The 16,949-nt window shown below is 37.1% G+C and overlaps 1 protein-coding gene across 1 annotated transcript in view; it reads left to right on the top strand.

The window, feature by feature from the left end:
- Positions 1-3,303: 3,303 nt before the first annotated feature.
- Positions 3,304-16,949, top strand: part of SH3BGRL (SH3 domain binding glutamate rich protein like) — a 108,687-nt gene continuing 95,041 nt past the window's right edge. The window contains exon 1 of the mRNA XM_003269010.4: positions 3,304-3,608. Coding sequence (XP_003269058.1) covers positions 3,564-3,608 — 45 coding nt within the window. The 5' untranslated portion in view covers positions 3,304-3,563. The remainder of the gene's footprint in view (positions 3,609-16,949) is intronic.

The following is a 16,949-nucleotide window of genomic DNA, read 5'->3' on the forward strand; positions in this document are numbered from 1 at the left end:
TCAATAGATGCAGAAAAGGCCTTCGACAAAATTTAACAGCCCTTCATGCTAAAAACTCTCAATAAACTAGGTATGGATGGAACATATCTCAAAATAATGAGAGCTATTTATGACAAACCCACAGCCAATATCATACTGAATGGGCAAAAACTGGAAGCATTCCCTTTGAAAACTGGCACAAGACAAGGATGCCTTCTCTCACCACTCCTATTTAACATAGTGTTGGAAGCTCTGGCTAGGGCAAACAGGCAAGAGAAAGAAAGAAAGGGTATTCAATTAGGAAAAGAGGAAGTCAAATTGTCCCTGTTTGCAGATGTCATGATTGTATATTTAGAAAACCCCATTGTTTCAGCCCAAAATCTCCTTAAGCTGATAAGCAACTTCAGCAAAGTCTCAGGGTACAAAATCAATGTGCAAAAATCACAAGCATACCTATATACCAATAACAGACAAACAGAGAGCCAAATCATGAGTGTAATCCCATTCACAATTGCTTCAAAGAGAATAAAATACCTAGGAATCCAACTTACAAGAGATGTGAAGGACCTCTTCAAGGAGAACTACAAACCACTGCTCAATGAAATAAAAGAGGACACAAACAAATGGAAGAACATTCTGTGCTCATGGATAGGAAGAATCAATATTGTGAAAATGGCCATACTGTCCGAAGTAATTTATAGATTCAATGTTATCCCCATCAAGCTACCAATGACTTTCTTCACAGAATTGGAAAAAACTACTTTAAACTTCATATGGAACCAAAAAAGAGCCCACATGGCCAAGACAATCCTAAGCAAAAAGAACAAAGCTGGAGGCATCGTGCTACCTGACTTCAAACTGTACTACAAGGCTACAGTAATCAAAACAGCATGGTAGTGGTACCAAAACAGATATATAGACCAATGGAACAGAACAGAGGTCTCAGAAATAACACCACACATCTACAACCATCTGATCTTTGACAAACCTGACAAAAACAAGCAATGGGGAAAGGATTCCCTATTTAATAAATGGTGCTGGGAAAACTGGCTAGCCATATGTAGAAAGCTGAAACTGGATCCTTTCCTTACACCGTATACAAAAATTGACTCAAGATGGATTAAAGATTTAAATGTAAGATCTAACACCATAAAAACCCTAGAAGAAGACCTAGGCAATACCATTCAGCACATAGGCATGGGCAAAGACTTCATGACTAAAACACTGACAGCAATGGCAACAAAAGCCAAAATTGACAAATGGGACCTAATTAAACTAAAGAGCTTCTGCACAGCAGAAGAAACTATCATCAGAGTGAACAGACAACCTACAGAATGGGAGAAAATTTTTGCAATCTACTCATCTGACAAAGGGCTGATATCCAGAATCAATGAAGAACTTAAACAAATTTACAAGAAAAAAACAACCCCATCAAAATGTGGGCAAAGGATATGAACAGACATTTCTCAAAAGAAGACATTTATGCAGCCAACAGACATATGCAAAAATGTTCATCATCACTGGTCATGAGAGAAATGGGAATCAAAACCACAATGAGATACCATCTCATGCTAGTTAGAATGGCGATCACACAACAGATGCTGGAGAGGGTTTGGAGAAATAGGAATGCTTTTATACTGTTGGTGGGAGTGTAAATTAGTCCAACCATCGTGGAAGACAGTGTGGCGATCCCTCAAGGATCTAGAATTAGAAATATCATTTGACCCAGCAATCCCATTACTGAGCATATACCCAAAGGATTATAAATCTTTCTACAATAAAGACACATGCACACGTTTGTTTATTGCAGCACTATTCACAATAGCAAAGACTTGGAACCAACTCAAATGTCCCAGTGATAGACTGGATTAAGAAAATGTGGCACATGTACACCAAGGAATACTATGCAGCCATAAAAAAGGATGAGTTCATGTCCTTTGCAGGGACATGGATGAAGCTGGAAACCACCATTCTCAGCAAACTATCACAAGGACAGAAAACCAAACACTGCATGCTCTCACTCATATGTGGGAGTTGAACAATGAGAACACATGGACACAGGACAGGGAACATCACACGCCGGGGCCGGTTGTGGGTGGGGTCTGGGAGAGTGATAGCATTAGGATAAATACCTAATGTAAATGACGAGTTGATGGGTGCAGCAAACCAACATGGCACATGTATACCTATGTAACAAACCTGCACATTGTGCACATGTACCCTAGAATTTAAAGTATAATAAAAAAATAAGAAGGTGGCCTCTGGAGTTCCTGACTCTGGAATGTACTAACTATATGATTTTAGGAAAACTATTTTTCTGAGTTTCAGTTTCTTCATCTGTAAAATTAATGTAATAGTACCCACCTCTTGAGGTTGTTTTAAGGACAACATGTAAAGAGATTAATTCGGAATTAGTATTTAAGACAAATTGTAGAAGGAAAAACCTGTGGGTAGGGAACAGTTACAAAGCTATTGTAATCACTGAGCCTAGGCAAAGACAGTAAACCACTAGACTGGAGACAGTGGAAAAACAGCAAAGGAAAAGAAGTAGGACAAGCGACTGACTCCTTCTCTCCACTCTCATTCATCTTGCAAATTCCTTTTTTTCTGTTCATTTAACATAATCTGGGAACCTAAAACTACACTTTGAAGTATATGGTCTGTCTCTGGACATTATCAACTGTTTGCTCATTTCCTTAGAGCTACAAATAACCATCTGATCTCTCTCTTCACCATTTCAACATCTGCAATATGTTCTCCCAAATCCCCTAATTCAGTCAGTTAAAAAGCAAAACAAAACAAAAATCATCCATCTTTTTACACAATATTTTCAATCTTTTCTTTGTAATTTCTTCCTTCATTCTTAAACTTGCCAATCAGGCCTCCTGCAAATTCCCACGGAAGCAGGGTTCCCTAATTTAACAAAACACAAAATTCAAAAAGAAAACCAATCCTGCCACTTCTGGGCTTAAAGAAACCTGAAACTTTCCTTCAAAACTCTGCGGCATTGCCCAGTACTTTAGCGCCTAATTCCTACAACGAGCTAAGATGAGAAAAATCACTACGTAATAGGAATCTTAAAATGCGCAAGGCTTTGAGAACATGGGTTTTCAACATACAGCTTGCTCTTTCAGGATCTGTCTTCTTATTTGCATATATTTCTGAGCAGGAAGTTATGCGCAGTACTTTTAGTCTCCGCGTGAAAAGGTCCTTCATGCTAATCTAATTCAATTCAGTTCTCCTTTTTCTTTCTTCTTCTCCTCGCCCTCTTCTCAGGGAAGGAATCGTCAAAAATCAATGTTTCAACAGATCTCGCGGTGCTATTCGAGATTCCCCTATTAAAAAAAAATAGAATTGATGCAAACAGCCTGTTCCTTCCGGGGTTTTGGGCTGGAACTGCAGCGCTTAGAGAGCCCTGTGGAAGCTGCTAAAGGCGGAGGCGGGGCTCTGGCGAGTTCCCCTTCCACCTTCCCCCACCCTTCTCTGCCAACCGCTGTTTCAGCCCCTAGCTGGATTCCAGCCATTGCTGCAGCTGCTCTACAGCCCTTTTCAGGACCCAAACAACCGCAGCCGCTGTTTCCAGGATGGTGATCCGTGTATATATTGCATCTTCCTCCGGCTCTACAGCGGTAAGGAGAGTGGGGAGTCCACCTTTGTTGTTTTTCTACACACCAGTCCTCTGCTGCCCCAGAACCATTAAAATGCAGAAGTTCCTCTGGCAGCTTCTCCTTCGGAAGACTCATGCATCCCCCACCCCACCCCTCTTCTTCCCTTTTTTCTCTTTGTTGCATCGATTTCGTTTTTTTTCCCCGTGGAGTTCAGCTTTGTTTGCTTCGTGACGTTGGGGGGCACATTTCTCCTTTGAAGGAAAACGAAAGCTACCAAGTTTTGGGAGATGGGAGATGGTGCTATACGGTCTTTAGGGTTACGTGAAGTCAAGTAAAATCGCACACTGATGAGTTTCAAGAGTGAGGCATTTGGTGAATACGCCCTAAGTACTGAGGCAAGGAGGAGTGCACTTCTGTAAAGGATGGGGGTACACATGCTGTAACTGGTGGGGATTGAGTGGAGGCCTACCGAGGCATTGTAATTATTCTGGGTGAGTGAGACCCTGGTAATAGAGTTATTTTGAGAGTGTGTAGAAGAAAGTGGTTAACTTGAGCTTAAAGGCCTGTTAGAACTAGACAAATAGGGAGGGGAAGTTGGGGACAATGATGTAAAATTTTTTTTAACTTAATATGACAAGAGATTCAGTCTTCCCCCGTATTGTCCCTTATTTTGACTTTTTCTATTCTTTCAAAATATTTTACTTTTAAATTTCTCTCACTGCTTCAAATATATTGGGAACTGGATAGGGAGCTCAGTGGCTTCTTGTGTAGTGGCAGGCTGAGTTGCTGCTGCTTCAAATGATAGGACTTTCTCTTTCATGGATTCACTTACTCTTAATTTAGAGTAACACATTTTCAGCAGCTGTCCGGAGAATATGATAAACTGGGGTGCAAGACGAGTGTATATCCATGATAAATGAAAGTGCTTCTGCTTTTTACAACTCAAGAGAAAGGCAGACAGTGGCAAGAACAGATACTGTGGGTTCAGGTTGTAGGGTATAGGAGCCCCTTCCCTCTTCTTGAGCTTTAGAGCAGCAGCTAATCCAGGTTGTTGTGTGTTTTTATTTTTTTTGCCTTGTTTATTTACACCTGAGAGGATGTGGAATGGAAGTGGAAATTATGTTAAATCACAAGAACCTTGATATTTGAACTTCATCTTCTCTGGCCACCATGTGTGGATATGTTTATGCAATTTTGGAATATCAGAAAATTTAATCTTACATTTTTTGAGTAAGTTTAGGTTGAAAAAAAGAACACATTTTATATTTCCTTTGGACCTAGTTTTATGAGCCTCTTGCTTTATTATTTTCCATACATATTGTCTAATATTTCAAAGTAAAATTTGAGTTGCTCAGAGTCTCAACTCAATCCAGTAATTGTAAAGTCCAGCTTAATGCCTTTAGTTAAACCCCTAATGAGACTCAACAGATCAGGCAGTTAGTTTTGCTTTGGGAGTCATACAGTTTCAATACTGTTATTTATTCTTTGCTTTCTCCTTCCTCTACCCCTTCTTCAAAAGTAGATTCAAGAAGAAACTGCTTTCAGAATTTCTATTCAAGTAAGAATAACTGCACCTCTCTTTATTAAGTCTTAAGTTTCCAAGAGCCTTAGAAATGGCTGCTGTCTTCTATTATTTCCTGTATTGGACTCCATTTTTTTTTTTTTTTTTTTTTTTTTTAAATTTCAACTTTTATTTTAGATTCAGAGGGTACATGTGCAGGTTTGTTACATGGGTATACTGTGCAAGGTTTGGGGTACCATTGAACCTCTCACCCTGATAGTGGGCGTAGTACCCAATAGGTAATATTACAACCTTTGCCTTCCTCCCTCCCTATTCTGTAGTCTCCAGTGTCTATTGTTCCCATCTTTGTTGGACTTTATTGTTGAAGACCATGCAAATGGCAGATGTTTATGGTATTTGTATTTTATTTCAATTTTTTGTCATGGGTAGTTAGAAATTTATCTACTGTAGTAATTACAGTTCATATGAACCTGTCACTCAAAATTCTACTTCATAATGCCAAAATAAATCCTTGCTTTATTATAATATTACAACACTTTTAAATAATACCAAAACAGTGTAAAGTGAGTACTTCTTTGTAACATGAATGGAGTGGTGATTATTTACTTCAGAAAGGCACTTTTCAGTTTGCTGTACTAAAGTTTTCCTTTAAGATTGATGCCCTGTTTGTTTTAATACATAAGTTAGAAAGTTTTGAGCAAATATCCTGATGGAATCCTACAATTGCACATAGTGAGATACTTCAATAAGTGACTAAGTTTAGTTGTCTGAAGAACAGTTAAAAGCTTCTTTGCTTTGAATTGGTAGTAGCTGACAGTTTCTTAATCTTCCTACTGGTTGTCATTAAAAAAAACAATAATAGATGTTATACTGGTTATACTGGGCAGAGTGGGGGATCTGGATCTGTGATAATTGGCAAGACAATGTTAACTTATTACAGTGGCGGGCGCCTGTAGTCCCAGCCATTCGGGAGGCTGAGGCAGGAGAATGGCGTGAACCCGGGAGGCGGAGCTTGCAATGAGTAGAGATGGCGCCACTGCACTCCAGCCTGGGCAACAGAGCGAGACTTCCTCTCAAAAAAAAAAAAAAAAAAAAAAAAAAAAAGTGGCCTAATAGCGAAGAGTAGCACTGGCTTCTTGAAAGTTTAGAAATGAAAACAAGTATGTTGGTCTTTACAATGGATTTCATTTTTTATTTTTATTGATATATCATGATTGTGCATATTTATGGGGAACATATGATATTTTGATACATGCACACAATGTGTGATGATCAAATTAGGGTAATTAGGATATCCATTTCCGCAAACATTTATCATTTATTTGTGTTGGGAACATTCCAAATATTCTAGCTGTTTTTTCTAGCTATACAGTAAATTATATTGGTAACTATAGTCACCCTATTGTGCAATTGAACAGTGGATCTTATTCCTTCTATCTAACTGTATTTTTGTACTCATTAACCAACCTCTCTTCATCCCTCTTTCCCCCTACCCTTCTCAGCCTCTGGTAACCACCATTCTACCCAATATCTTCATGGGATCGACTTTTTTAGCTCCCACATGGGTGAAAACGTGTGATATGTCTTTTGTCTTTCTGTGTTATGTCTTAGTTCACTTAAAATAATGTCCTCCAGGCTCATCCTTGTTGTCACAAATAACAGAATATCATTTTTATGGCTGAATAATATTTTATTTTTTGTGTGTATATATATGTGTGCATGTATATATATATATATATATCTCACATTTCCTTTATTCATTCATCCATTGATGGACACTTAGCCACATATCATAGTTATTTTGAATAGTTCTTTAATAAACATGGGACTGCAGATATTTCTTTGATATACCGATATCCTTTCTTTTGGATATATGCCCAAAAGTGAGATTGCTAAATCATGTGGTAGTTCTATTTTTGTTTTTTGAGGAACCTCTATGCTGTTTTCCATGGCAGCTCTAGATCATGTGGTAGTTCTTTTTTTTTTTTTTTTGAGAAATCTCTATGCTGTTTTCCATAGCAGCTGTACTAATTTACATTCCCACCAAAAGTGTACTAGTATTCCGCTTTCTCAGTGCCCTTACCAGCATTTGTTATCTTTTTGGTAATAGCCATTTTAATTGGAGTGAGATGTCATCTCATTATGGTTTTGATTTGCATTTCCCTGATGGTTACTGATGCTGAACATTTTTTCTTATACTTGTTTGCGATTTGTATGTCTCCTTTTGTGAAATGTTTATTGAAATCATTTGCCATTTAAAAACATTGGATTATTTGTTTGTGGGTTTCTTTTTTGCTACTGACTTCCTTATATATTCCACATATTAATCTCTTGTCAGATGGATAGTTTCAAAATATTTCCTCCCATTTTTAGGTTTCTCCTTACTCTACTGATTGTTTCCTTTGCTGTGCAGAAGCTTTTTAGCTTAGTATAGTTCCATTTGTCTATTTTTACTTTCATTGCCTGTTTTTGAGGTTTTACCCAAAAAATCTTTGCCCAGACCAATGTAATGGACTTCTTGATGGTAACCATAATAATGATAGTCAGTAGAAACCCTTAAGTATGTCAGATACAATCTCATTTTTAAAAAATAATCCTTTGAATTAAGCACTATGATTATCTCTATTTTTCAGAGAAGGAAATACAGTATACAGGTTCAAAGAGTAAATAACTTTCTCAAGGTTACACAGTTGGTAAGCCATAGAGCTTGAATCCAAGCAAGATGTTTGAATCCAAAGAATATGTACTTCACCACCAAGAAATGCATCCTTGCAGTGATTTATGGCAACTAGTAGGCATGAGGAAATGAATTTGAACGTGAGTAAGAGGTAGGGGAGGAAGTAAGTCCTGCAAGTGGAAGAAGAGTTGCCTGGGCATGTGCATATAGGGGAATAGAGAAATGGGCAGCTAGTGTGTAGGAGGGATATTGTGTCTGAAAGGGAATGTCTGTAAGTAAGGTAAGCGACTGTTCACCCAAGGCCAAGAAGATAGAGAAGACCTACACAGTTGGAAAGCCTAAACTGGTCTGATATAGGTCAAGGTATAAAATTCAGGCCTTAATACTGTTTAGTTTGATGGGAACCATTTAACAAGAATGCAGCTTCCAAGTAGTCTGTCTATATGAAGTGATTTCTGCCTGTTCAGAATTGTTTATACATGTCTTAACTCACTGTGACACAGAGGTATATGCCATGTTTTGTTTCTTGAGATTGTAATGCCTTGTAAATTTACATTTAATGGAAAATGAATAGTAATCTCAGAGCCTTTATAAGTTAATAAATTGCAATAACTTCTTAACAAAAATCAACATTGGTCTAGGATGAGAATTGCTAGAGAGATGATAGCTTGGAGAATTTTAACTGGTTTGGGAGATTTTTTCCCTATACTTATTTCCCCAAGACCCATAATGATCTCCATTTCATGGCATCTATGCATTCTATTTGTGCCTTGGTGTAGAAATTTTAAGATTGTGGGAAATAGATGATTTCTTAGGGTTTTAATTGTGAAGGAACTTTTAAAAATTGATGTATTTTATATAACTGATAAAACAGAAGCTAGTTGTAGCTTGGATTGTCCAAAAATTAAATATACATAATTTTTCTCTATGGTTGTACTCTGCACAATTTATAACAACAGATAAAACAACATTCTTGATTGTGTAATTAGTCACTAGTCACAGTATTTTCTTCATCTGGATAATATAGAGGAGCAAGACACAGTTCTTCATTATGTGGTTCTCAAATAATTGTATTTTAGGTGCAGAATGTTTTGCTGCTCTGTCTCTGTATTTATACATTAAACATTGATTTTGTGTATGCAAGGATTTTTGTCATATCTTCCAAAGTTTGTTTGAATGTTGTTTAAAGGTGTTCATAGAAGATGTTCACTTAGAAGACTAAAATTAGAAACTGTTCACCAAATAACTGGGACATGCTTTTTGGAGGTCCCTAACAGTGGAAAATGGCAGCTTTCACATGGCAAATGTGGAGACTCAAGATCAGTGTTTTCAAATTGATGCTTAGTATTTGATGGCTGATTTCCTAAATTTCACAGAAACATTGGAAGAATTTGGCCCAAAAAGAGGCTGATCAGTGATCAGTGATGGTGATTCTTGGGCATTTAAAAAGATGCTTAAATGTTGAATGGTTGTAGGGAAGAATAGATTGTGAAAGTTTAGTAAAAGATTAATTATCTGGGCCGGGCGCGGTGGCTCACGCCTGTAATCTCAGCACTTTGGGAGGCTGAGTCAGGTGGATCATGAGGTCAGGAGTTCAAGACCAGCCTGGCTAACATGATGAAACCCCGTCTCTACTAAAAATACAAAAAAAAAAATATCCGGGCGTGGTGGCGGGCACCTTTAGTCCCAGCTACTTGGGAGGCTGAGGCAGGAGAATGGCATGAACCCGGAAGGCAGAGGTTGCAGTGAGCCGAGATCGTGCCACTGCACTCCAACCTGGGTGACAGAGCGAGACACCGTCTCAAAAAAAAATCATTATTTGGTAGAAGAGAAAGATAAAATGGACTTATTTCTAGCACAAAGACTAGTTACTTTGTTGAGGAAGGGTTTTGATCAATAAACCCTCCACCAGGGTTAGCCTAGGGAAAAAATAAATGAACCTCAAATGTCAATCAGATTGAATGTTCTCTGTAGCTAATCTTTAAAATCTTTTATGAAATATATATTGTGCAATTAACCATGTATAATTTACAAAAACGTTTCCTGCTTTAATGGAATTATCAAGGTTGAATTTTGTACTTCATTTCTTACTGATAAAAGTAAACAGATTAAGAGAGAAGCTGCTGGTTAACTATCTGACCATCTGTTTGCTTTCAGATCTACTTTGCGGCCCACTAGGAGACCTTTTAAACCCAGTCTTTAATTACTTTCTTCAATCCAGACCAAGGTTAAACAAAATTACATTTAGAGAGATGAGGCGGTTCATTTATGATGACTGTTTTTATTAATATGAGAGACAAAGCTGACTTTTTACACTTGGGCAGCAGAGAAGAATTTTAAGCAAGGAGATTTTTTTCTAGCCCAGGTCTTGCATGTTGGTTTCTTTAGGTTTGTTTGAAGTCTTGCAGATTGCCAGAACATCAGGCAAAAAATTCAAATATAAGTTTAAAAATATCATAACAAATTCAAAGACTGTATATTTAAAGTATTCAATGACGCTAGGTTTTTTTGTTGTTGTATTGCCCTTTCGTTAGCATAACTAAGTTTTTTTTTTTCTTTTAAGACGGAGTCTCACTCTGTCACCCAGGCTGTGGTGTGATGGCATGATCTTGGCTCACTGCAATCTCTGCCTCCCAGGCTCAAGCGATCTTCCTGCTTCAGCCTCTCAAGTAGCTGGGACCACAGACGTGCACCACCAGGCCCAGATAACTTTTGTATTTTTGGTAGAGACAGGTTTTCACCATGTTGCCCAAGCTGGTCACAAACTCTTGAGCTAAAGTGATCCGCCCTCCTCGATCTTCCAAAGTGCTGGGATTACACATGTGAGCCACCGTGCTCAGCTGCTAATATTTGACTTTAGTGATAGTAAAGACAACACTTATTTATGCATTGTATATGTCAGGCGAGGTGCCCAGGGCTTTACCTACATTATTTTATTTAATTTATCTTTACAATAACATTTTAACAAAGTAATAACTACTATTAGATTCATTTTATCTAATTGGAGGGGGTATCTCTAAGATCCAGAAACATAGGTACATTGGTCAAGACTGAAGAGCTAGAAATGACAGGGCTGTGATTAGAACTCCAGTTGTTCAGACTTCAGAACCCACTCCTAAACACTGTGTTGTTTACACATCCTCTGTATATAGGTATTGAATAGAAATTGTCAATACTACATAAAAATCCTGTTGTATGATTTTGAAATACAATTGCCATTCAAGAGGGGATGATGTCTAAGTAGGCAAATGTGTTTTCATTCATAACCCGTACTCGAGAGTGAGATGAGAGTTGGCATTGGTTGGCAGGCTGGGTGTAGGGAGGATAGTAGCACCATGTTCTTTTACAATTTAGTTCTTTTTTAAAAATCAAATGAATTAATCGAGGGCACACTTAAAAATAATATTTGTCTGTACTTTCTTATGCTGGCCTGTGTTAAATACTGAATTTTTATGACTGATTCTCTTCCATGTTATGTGACTATAGACCAACATAATTAAAAGGTGGTTTCTATGATTCTGTAAATCTAAATTAACCAGGAAGGCAGGACTGCTATAACTTGTAAACTCTGGTTTTAGACTCTAGTCCTTGATTTCTGTCCCTTTGGCTTAGTCCTTTTTGGAAATGAGACCCTATCCTAGAGTTAGGGTCTAGCCAAGCCTTTCTGCTTGAGGGATTTCCAAAAATGAGTCAAGACAAATAAAGTTTCACCTTTCAAACACCAGAGAATATTCATCTTAGGTAACATTTACAACATGAGAAAATTTTGTCTGTTTCACCATCACCTTTCAGCCAGTTATTTCATTATAAGTGCAGCATGTTTTTCTGTTAAAATTATGAGTAAATATATATTTAATACTAGTTGTATGATATTGGAGACCGTTCTCTTCAGTATGTTATATCAAATTTGATTTAGAAGGAAGACAAGCATATACAATTACTTAATTTATTAAACATATGATCAATCATCTTACTTTAATTTCTCATGCAAATTGTCAGCTTTAGTGGATAATAATATTAAGAACTATAATTCATTGAGTCAGGCACGGTAAGAACTTTACATGTAATATTTCATTTTTCTGACAACTCAATGAAGCCAGTACTCTTATTATCTCTGTTTTTAAGAAGAGAGGCTCAGAGAACTAGCAAGGTCACAGAGCTAGTAAAGTAGTAAAGCACCCCCCAGGATTGTCTGATTCCACGGCCCATGATCTGAAGCCCTATGCTATTCTGCCTACTTGATGATATTCACTAATACCCACTCTGAATGCAGCTCTGAAACTGATTTACAAGTCACTGTAATACTTCTTTTCTGACGAACTTGAAAAAACATGAAAAATACTTCTTAATTAATTGGTCTACAGCAATACGTGGTCTATAGAAATACTAAGGATAATTCTGGTGGTCTGTTACATCAAGTGGAGAACTTGAGTTTATCAGAGGAGAAAATCAAAGTTATAAGAGCTCAGCATATACTATTAGTTAGAATGCAGAACATGTACCTTTATCTCAATTTAAGAAAATCATTTTATTGCAATCTAATGAAAAGTAGATAAGATGAATTGCTTTTTGAAGGGATTTTAAAGCTTTTTTAGCTGTAAGGGTGAGATATGTTTTATTGGCTATTGCCTGTGTGATTTGAGTAGGTCATAAAACTTTCTTTGCCTCTCGTCATTCTCACAAGCTGAATATGAATAACTTAAAATGAAGAGTATCATGAAAGAAAGCTTCTAGAAGTGTGTGATGGTTAATACTGAGTGTCAACTTGATTGGATTGAGGGTTACAAAGTATTAATCCTGAGTAGTGTCTGTGTGGGTGTTGCCAAAAGAGATTAACATTTGAGGCCGGGCGTGGTGGCTCACGCCTGTAATCCCAGCACTTTGGGGGGCCGAGGGGAGCGGATCACGAGGTCAGGAGATCGAGACCATCCTGGCTAACATGGTGAAACCCCGTCTCTACTGAAAATACAAAAAAAATTAGCCGGGCCTGGTGGCAGGCGCCTGTAGTCCCAGCTACTCAGGAGGCTGAGGCAGGAGAATGGTGTGAACCCGGGAGGCGGAGCTTGCAGTGAGCTGAGATCGTGCCACTGCACTCCAGTCTGGGCGACAGAGCGAGACTCCGTCTCAAAAAAAAAAAAAAATTGAGTCAGTGGGTTGGGGAAGGCAGATCCACCCTAAATCTGATGGGCACAATCTAATTAGCTTCCAGCAAATACAAAACAGATAGAAAAACGTGAAAAAGAGAGACAGGCCTAGCCTCCCAGTTTACATGGTTCTCCTGTGCTGGATGCTTCCTGCCTTTGAACATCGGACTTCAAGTTCTTCAGTTTTGGGACTTGGACTGGCTCTCCTTGCTCCTCAGCTTGCAGAAAGCCTATTGTGGAACCTTGTGATCATGTAAGTTAATACTTAATAAACTCCCCATATATATATATATCCTACTACTTCCATATATCCATATATATATATACACGCATATATATATACACACATATATCCTACTACATCCGTCCCTCTAAGAGAACCCTAATACAAAGTGCTGTTGGAAAGTCATTACTAAAAATAATGAAATCTGATCTCAGACTTTCAGAAAAAATATAATTGGTATTGTGATTCAGGTAAATAGTTCTAACTTCTCAAAAGATGCAATAGTTGGGGTGAAGTATTTTCAGTGAATTTCTACTTAAAACTTCAGAGTAAAGGTAGACCTGGCACAATGGCTCATGTCTGTAATCCCAGTAATTTGGGAGGCCCAGCGGGGGACGATCATTTGAGGCTAGGCCTTTGAGACCAGCTTGGGGAACAAAGCAAGACCCTGTCTCTACAAAAAATAAAAAAATAAAATAAAGAATAAAGGTGTTAAATTTAAACTTTCTAAACAATGTTGAGGGTCCAGTCAGGGTTGTTGGTGGTGATGAGACAATTTGCCAGGTAACAAGACCAACACCTGGTGAGTTTTAAAGTGAGCAAAATGGAAGTGTGACAAGATCCAAAGTGAGGACAATTTTATACGGGACTTTGAATTCATGCGATTTTTTTTTTTTTTGAAAAAGAGGATGTTGAAAGGCAAGTAAAAAATATTGTGAAAAAAATGTGACTAAACATTTACAAATTGCCCATCAGATCAGATTAGTATTTTTTATTTGATTTTTAAGTTAAAGTTGAAGAATGAGTTTTGTTTAGTGTGTGTTTATATCCAATTAGAAATTGTGTGGCTATGATTAGGCTCTGTATGGGGAGCTTAATAGAGGAGTGCATATCTCACTTGGGATTTAATCTGACTCTACCCAAGAGTTGAACTCTAGAAGTAAAGTACACATCCCAGGGGATCCTTATGCTGCCCAAATGCCAGGGACTGCTTGGGACAGGTCCCACCAGACACACAGCATGTGTGTACTTTCCAAAGTCAGTCACTCTAGGTTTCATGAAAACTCAAAGCATCTAATACGATCTTGTCAAAATTATGTCTACATGTCCAAGTGGATTTACTGTAAATCAATGTCTAATTACTTTTTGAAAATTATTCACTTACAGAGATTGAATTGAATTCACATACAGAAATTTCATTTCATAAGGTGGTTGAGTAGGAAAGTCTTAGAATTGTACTTTTTCGTTAAAGTATAAAACTAGCGATACAGTGCATAAATATTATATTGCTTAAAATATATGGAGAATGGCTCAAAAGGAGCTATTAGCACAAAAAATGAGATTCTATCTTGTGCAACAGCTCATATAAGAGAAGAGATTTTGGGGAAGAAAAAAAATGAAATTTGAAACCTTGGATTGTCAAAACATGGATTTCTCCAAAAGCAGTTATAAGAAAAAAATAGTTGACTATCTCCCAGTGATTGAGGTAATCATGACCGAATTCTACACCCACACCTCCACAAAGTACCACCACTTGATGTCATACAATTTCTTCAAATATTTGAAGTTGGAATGGTGGGCATTAATTCGTGTATGTTTTAGTAAAAATAAACAGCAATTTTTATTTCATATGATTAATGGTTAGTCATTATTCTATGTAAAAGCATATGATAAAAAGATAGATGGCATGTTGCATATAATAGCATTATGCATTTTTCCTAAATATTTCCTTAAGCTTTAGCAATTGCCTCTTAGCAACTGTTTCAAGTTATATAAGGCAGATTTCTGTTCCTAATGAACAGATTTTGAGGCAAGGTCAATATTTTTACAGTTTATTTTTTTAACTTCCCTCCTCATTTATTAATGGACCCGTCAAAAGCTAAAAATACTTTGTAGAACTCTACTGTAGAATAGTACTATTTCAAAATTCGACAAAGTGATGAGTAGCAACTTATCATCTACCTCTTTCACTTCGTATTACACAGAATATAATTATAAACTGGTAAGTTTCTAAATAAATATTTGTTCACATATGAGTGGATGGCCTGTTGAAATTCAAGTGCAAAACAGGCCACCCAAGTGGAGATTTGCAGTTGATAGTTGGAAACGTATGACTAGAGTTTGGGAAAGATGGTGGATGGAGAGTAGATATGGGAGTCATTCATGTATAGGTGCTACTTCAAACCATGGAAAAGAATGAGCTCACTAGGAAAAAGGAATTATGGCATGAGATGAGAAGAGAGCTGAAAACAAAGACAGGACTTTGCTGAATGTTCACATTTCGGAAGAGGTGAAAGAAACAGGAACAGCAGGAAACACGTGGATTCATTAGGAAAGATCAAGAGTAGCATCTTGTAATATAAACTGTGGTAGGGAAGAATTTTCACGGAGAATGAGCATTGTTTGTTAGATCCATACAGGAATTGTGAAAACTGATAAAAGGTCATTGAATTTAAAATAAGGAAATGATTAGTGACCTTGGAGAAAAGCGGTTTCAGTAGATTGGTGAAAACAACAGCCTGATTAGGAAAGGTTAAGAAATAGAGCAAATAATGAGGAAGAGATGAGTATATAACCTAATATTTGACTAGTTTGGTGAGAGGAAAGGAAAAAGAAGATTGCTGAAAATAGTTAAAATAAAATGATATTATTCCAGAGTTATTAAAAAAGAAGAAAATTAAGTGAACTGGAATTTTTCCTAGAAAAATTCTGTTTGTTTGTTTTCCCAGCCTAGATTTATCAAATCATTGTTGATTCTTTAATTTCACCATAGAATCAACTTTAAACTACCTCAGTGTCTAGTGGCTGAAATATTCAACAGTTAATATTTGGAAATTGTGACAGAGAGAGAACATGAATATTTGTGATAGGAAAGGATGAAAACAAATAGATATTTTTATATTGTTCTACTTGAGAATGCCCAACGAATAATTTTATCAGACAAATGCGTATTATTTCAAAAAGCATTTTATTACCCTTGTAAAAAATAAGCAGGAAAGTCAAAGTTCTCATAAAAAGTATGAAGAACAGCTGGACAATTTTTATTACCACCATTTATTTGCTTAAATTTAGTAAAGATCAGTTTGATTCTTTAGAACATATTGCTTTTTACACTTTGACTTCTGGCTATGGGATGGATTATTTTAGTCATAAGAAAGTATAACTAATCTAATAGTTCACACTTATTTTCCCTTCTCCCTAATGCCAATCTAGCTTCTATGAGGCTGGAAAGAGTATATGGTTAGAAAATTGGTAGGCAGATCACTTCCTTTAAGATTTCTGGGCTGACTTAAGATCTGGTGAATACTATTCAAGAAAGAAAGTAAAGAAAGGTAAATGGAATTAAATCAGAAGTTTGGGATTCCATATCAATGACATTATTCAATTCTAGAGTAGAGAGTTTATGGAGCTCTGGTTCCATAAACTCTCTCCCCTAGAATTTCATACTTCTACATTCAATACTTTTACATTGAACTAACTTGTTCTTATGTGCACATACATGTACCATATAAACACTTGGCAGAGATGTTCAAGTGCAGAGCCTTGCATAGGGTGGACAATTTGAATAGATTTTGTAGATAGGTCCTGCCGATTCTGAATCTATGATATGTGCTTGGGAATTATCTTGCTTTCACCCTCAAATTCACTCATTCATTGAGAAAATACTTGTTGCCAGCCACTGGACTAAACTCTGGACCCAGGCTCTGAAGGACGAGAAAAGGCCAGGAATAAAGATTTTCTCAGCCTCCTCCCTGAGCCAGAATGAAGGAGAAAGTATGGGGATGTCAATTTGAGG

The sequence above is a fragment of the Nomascus leucogenys genome, chromosome X (genome assembly GCF_006542625.1).
Source record: "Nomascus leucogenys isolate Asia chromosome X, Asia_NLE_v1, whole genome shotgun sequence".
Classification (NCBI taxonomy): domain Eukaryota; kingdom Metazoa; phylum Chordata; class Mammalia; order Primates; family Hylobatidae; genus Nomascus; species Nomascus leucogenys.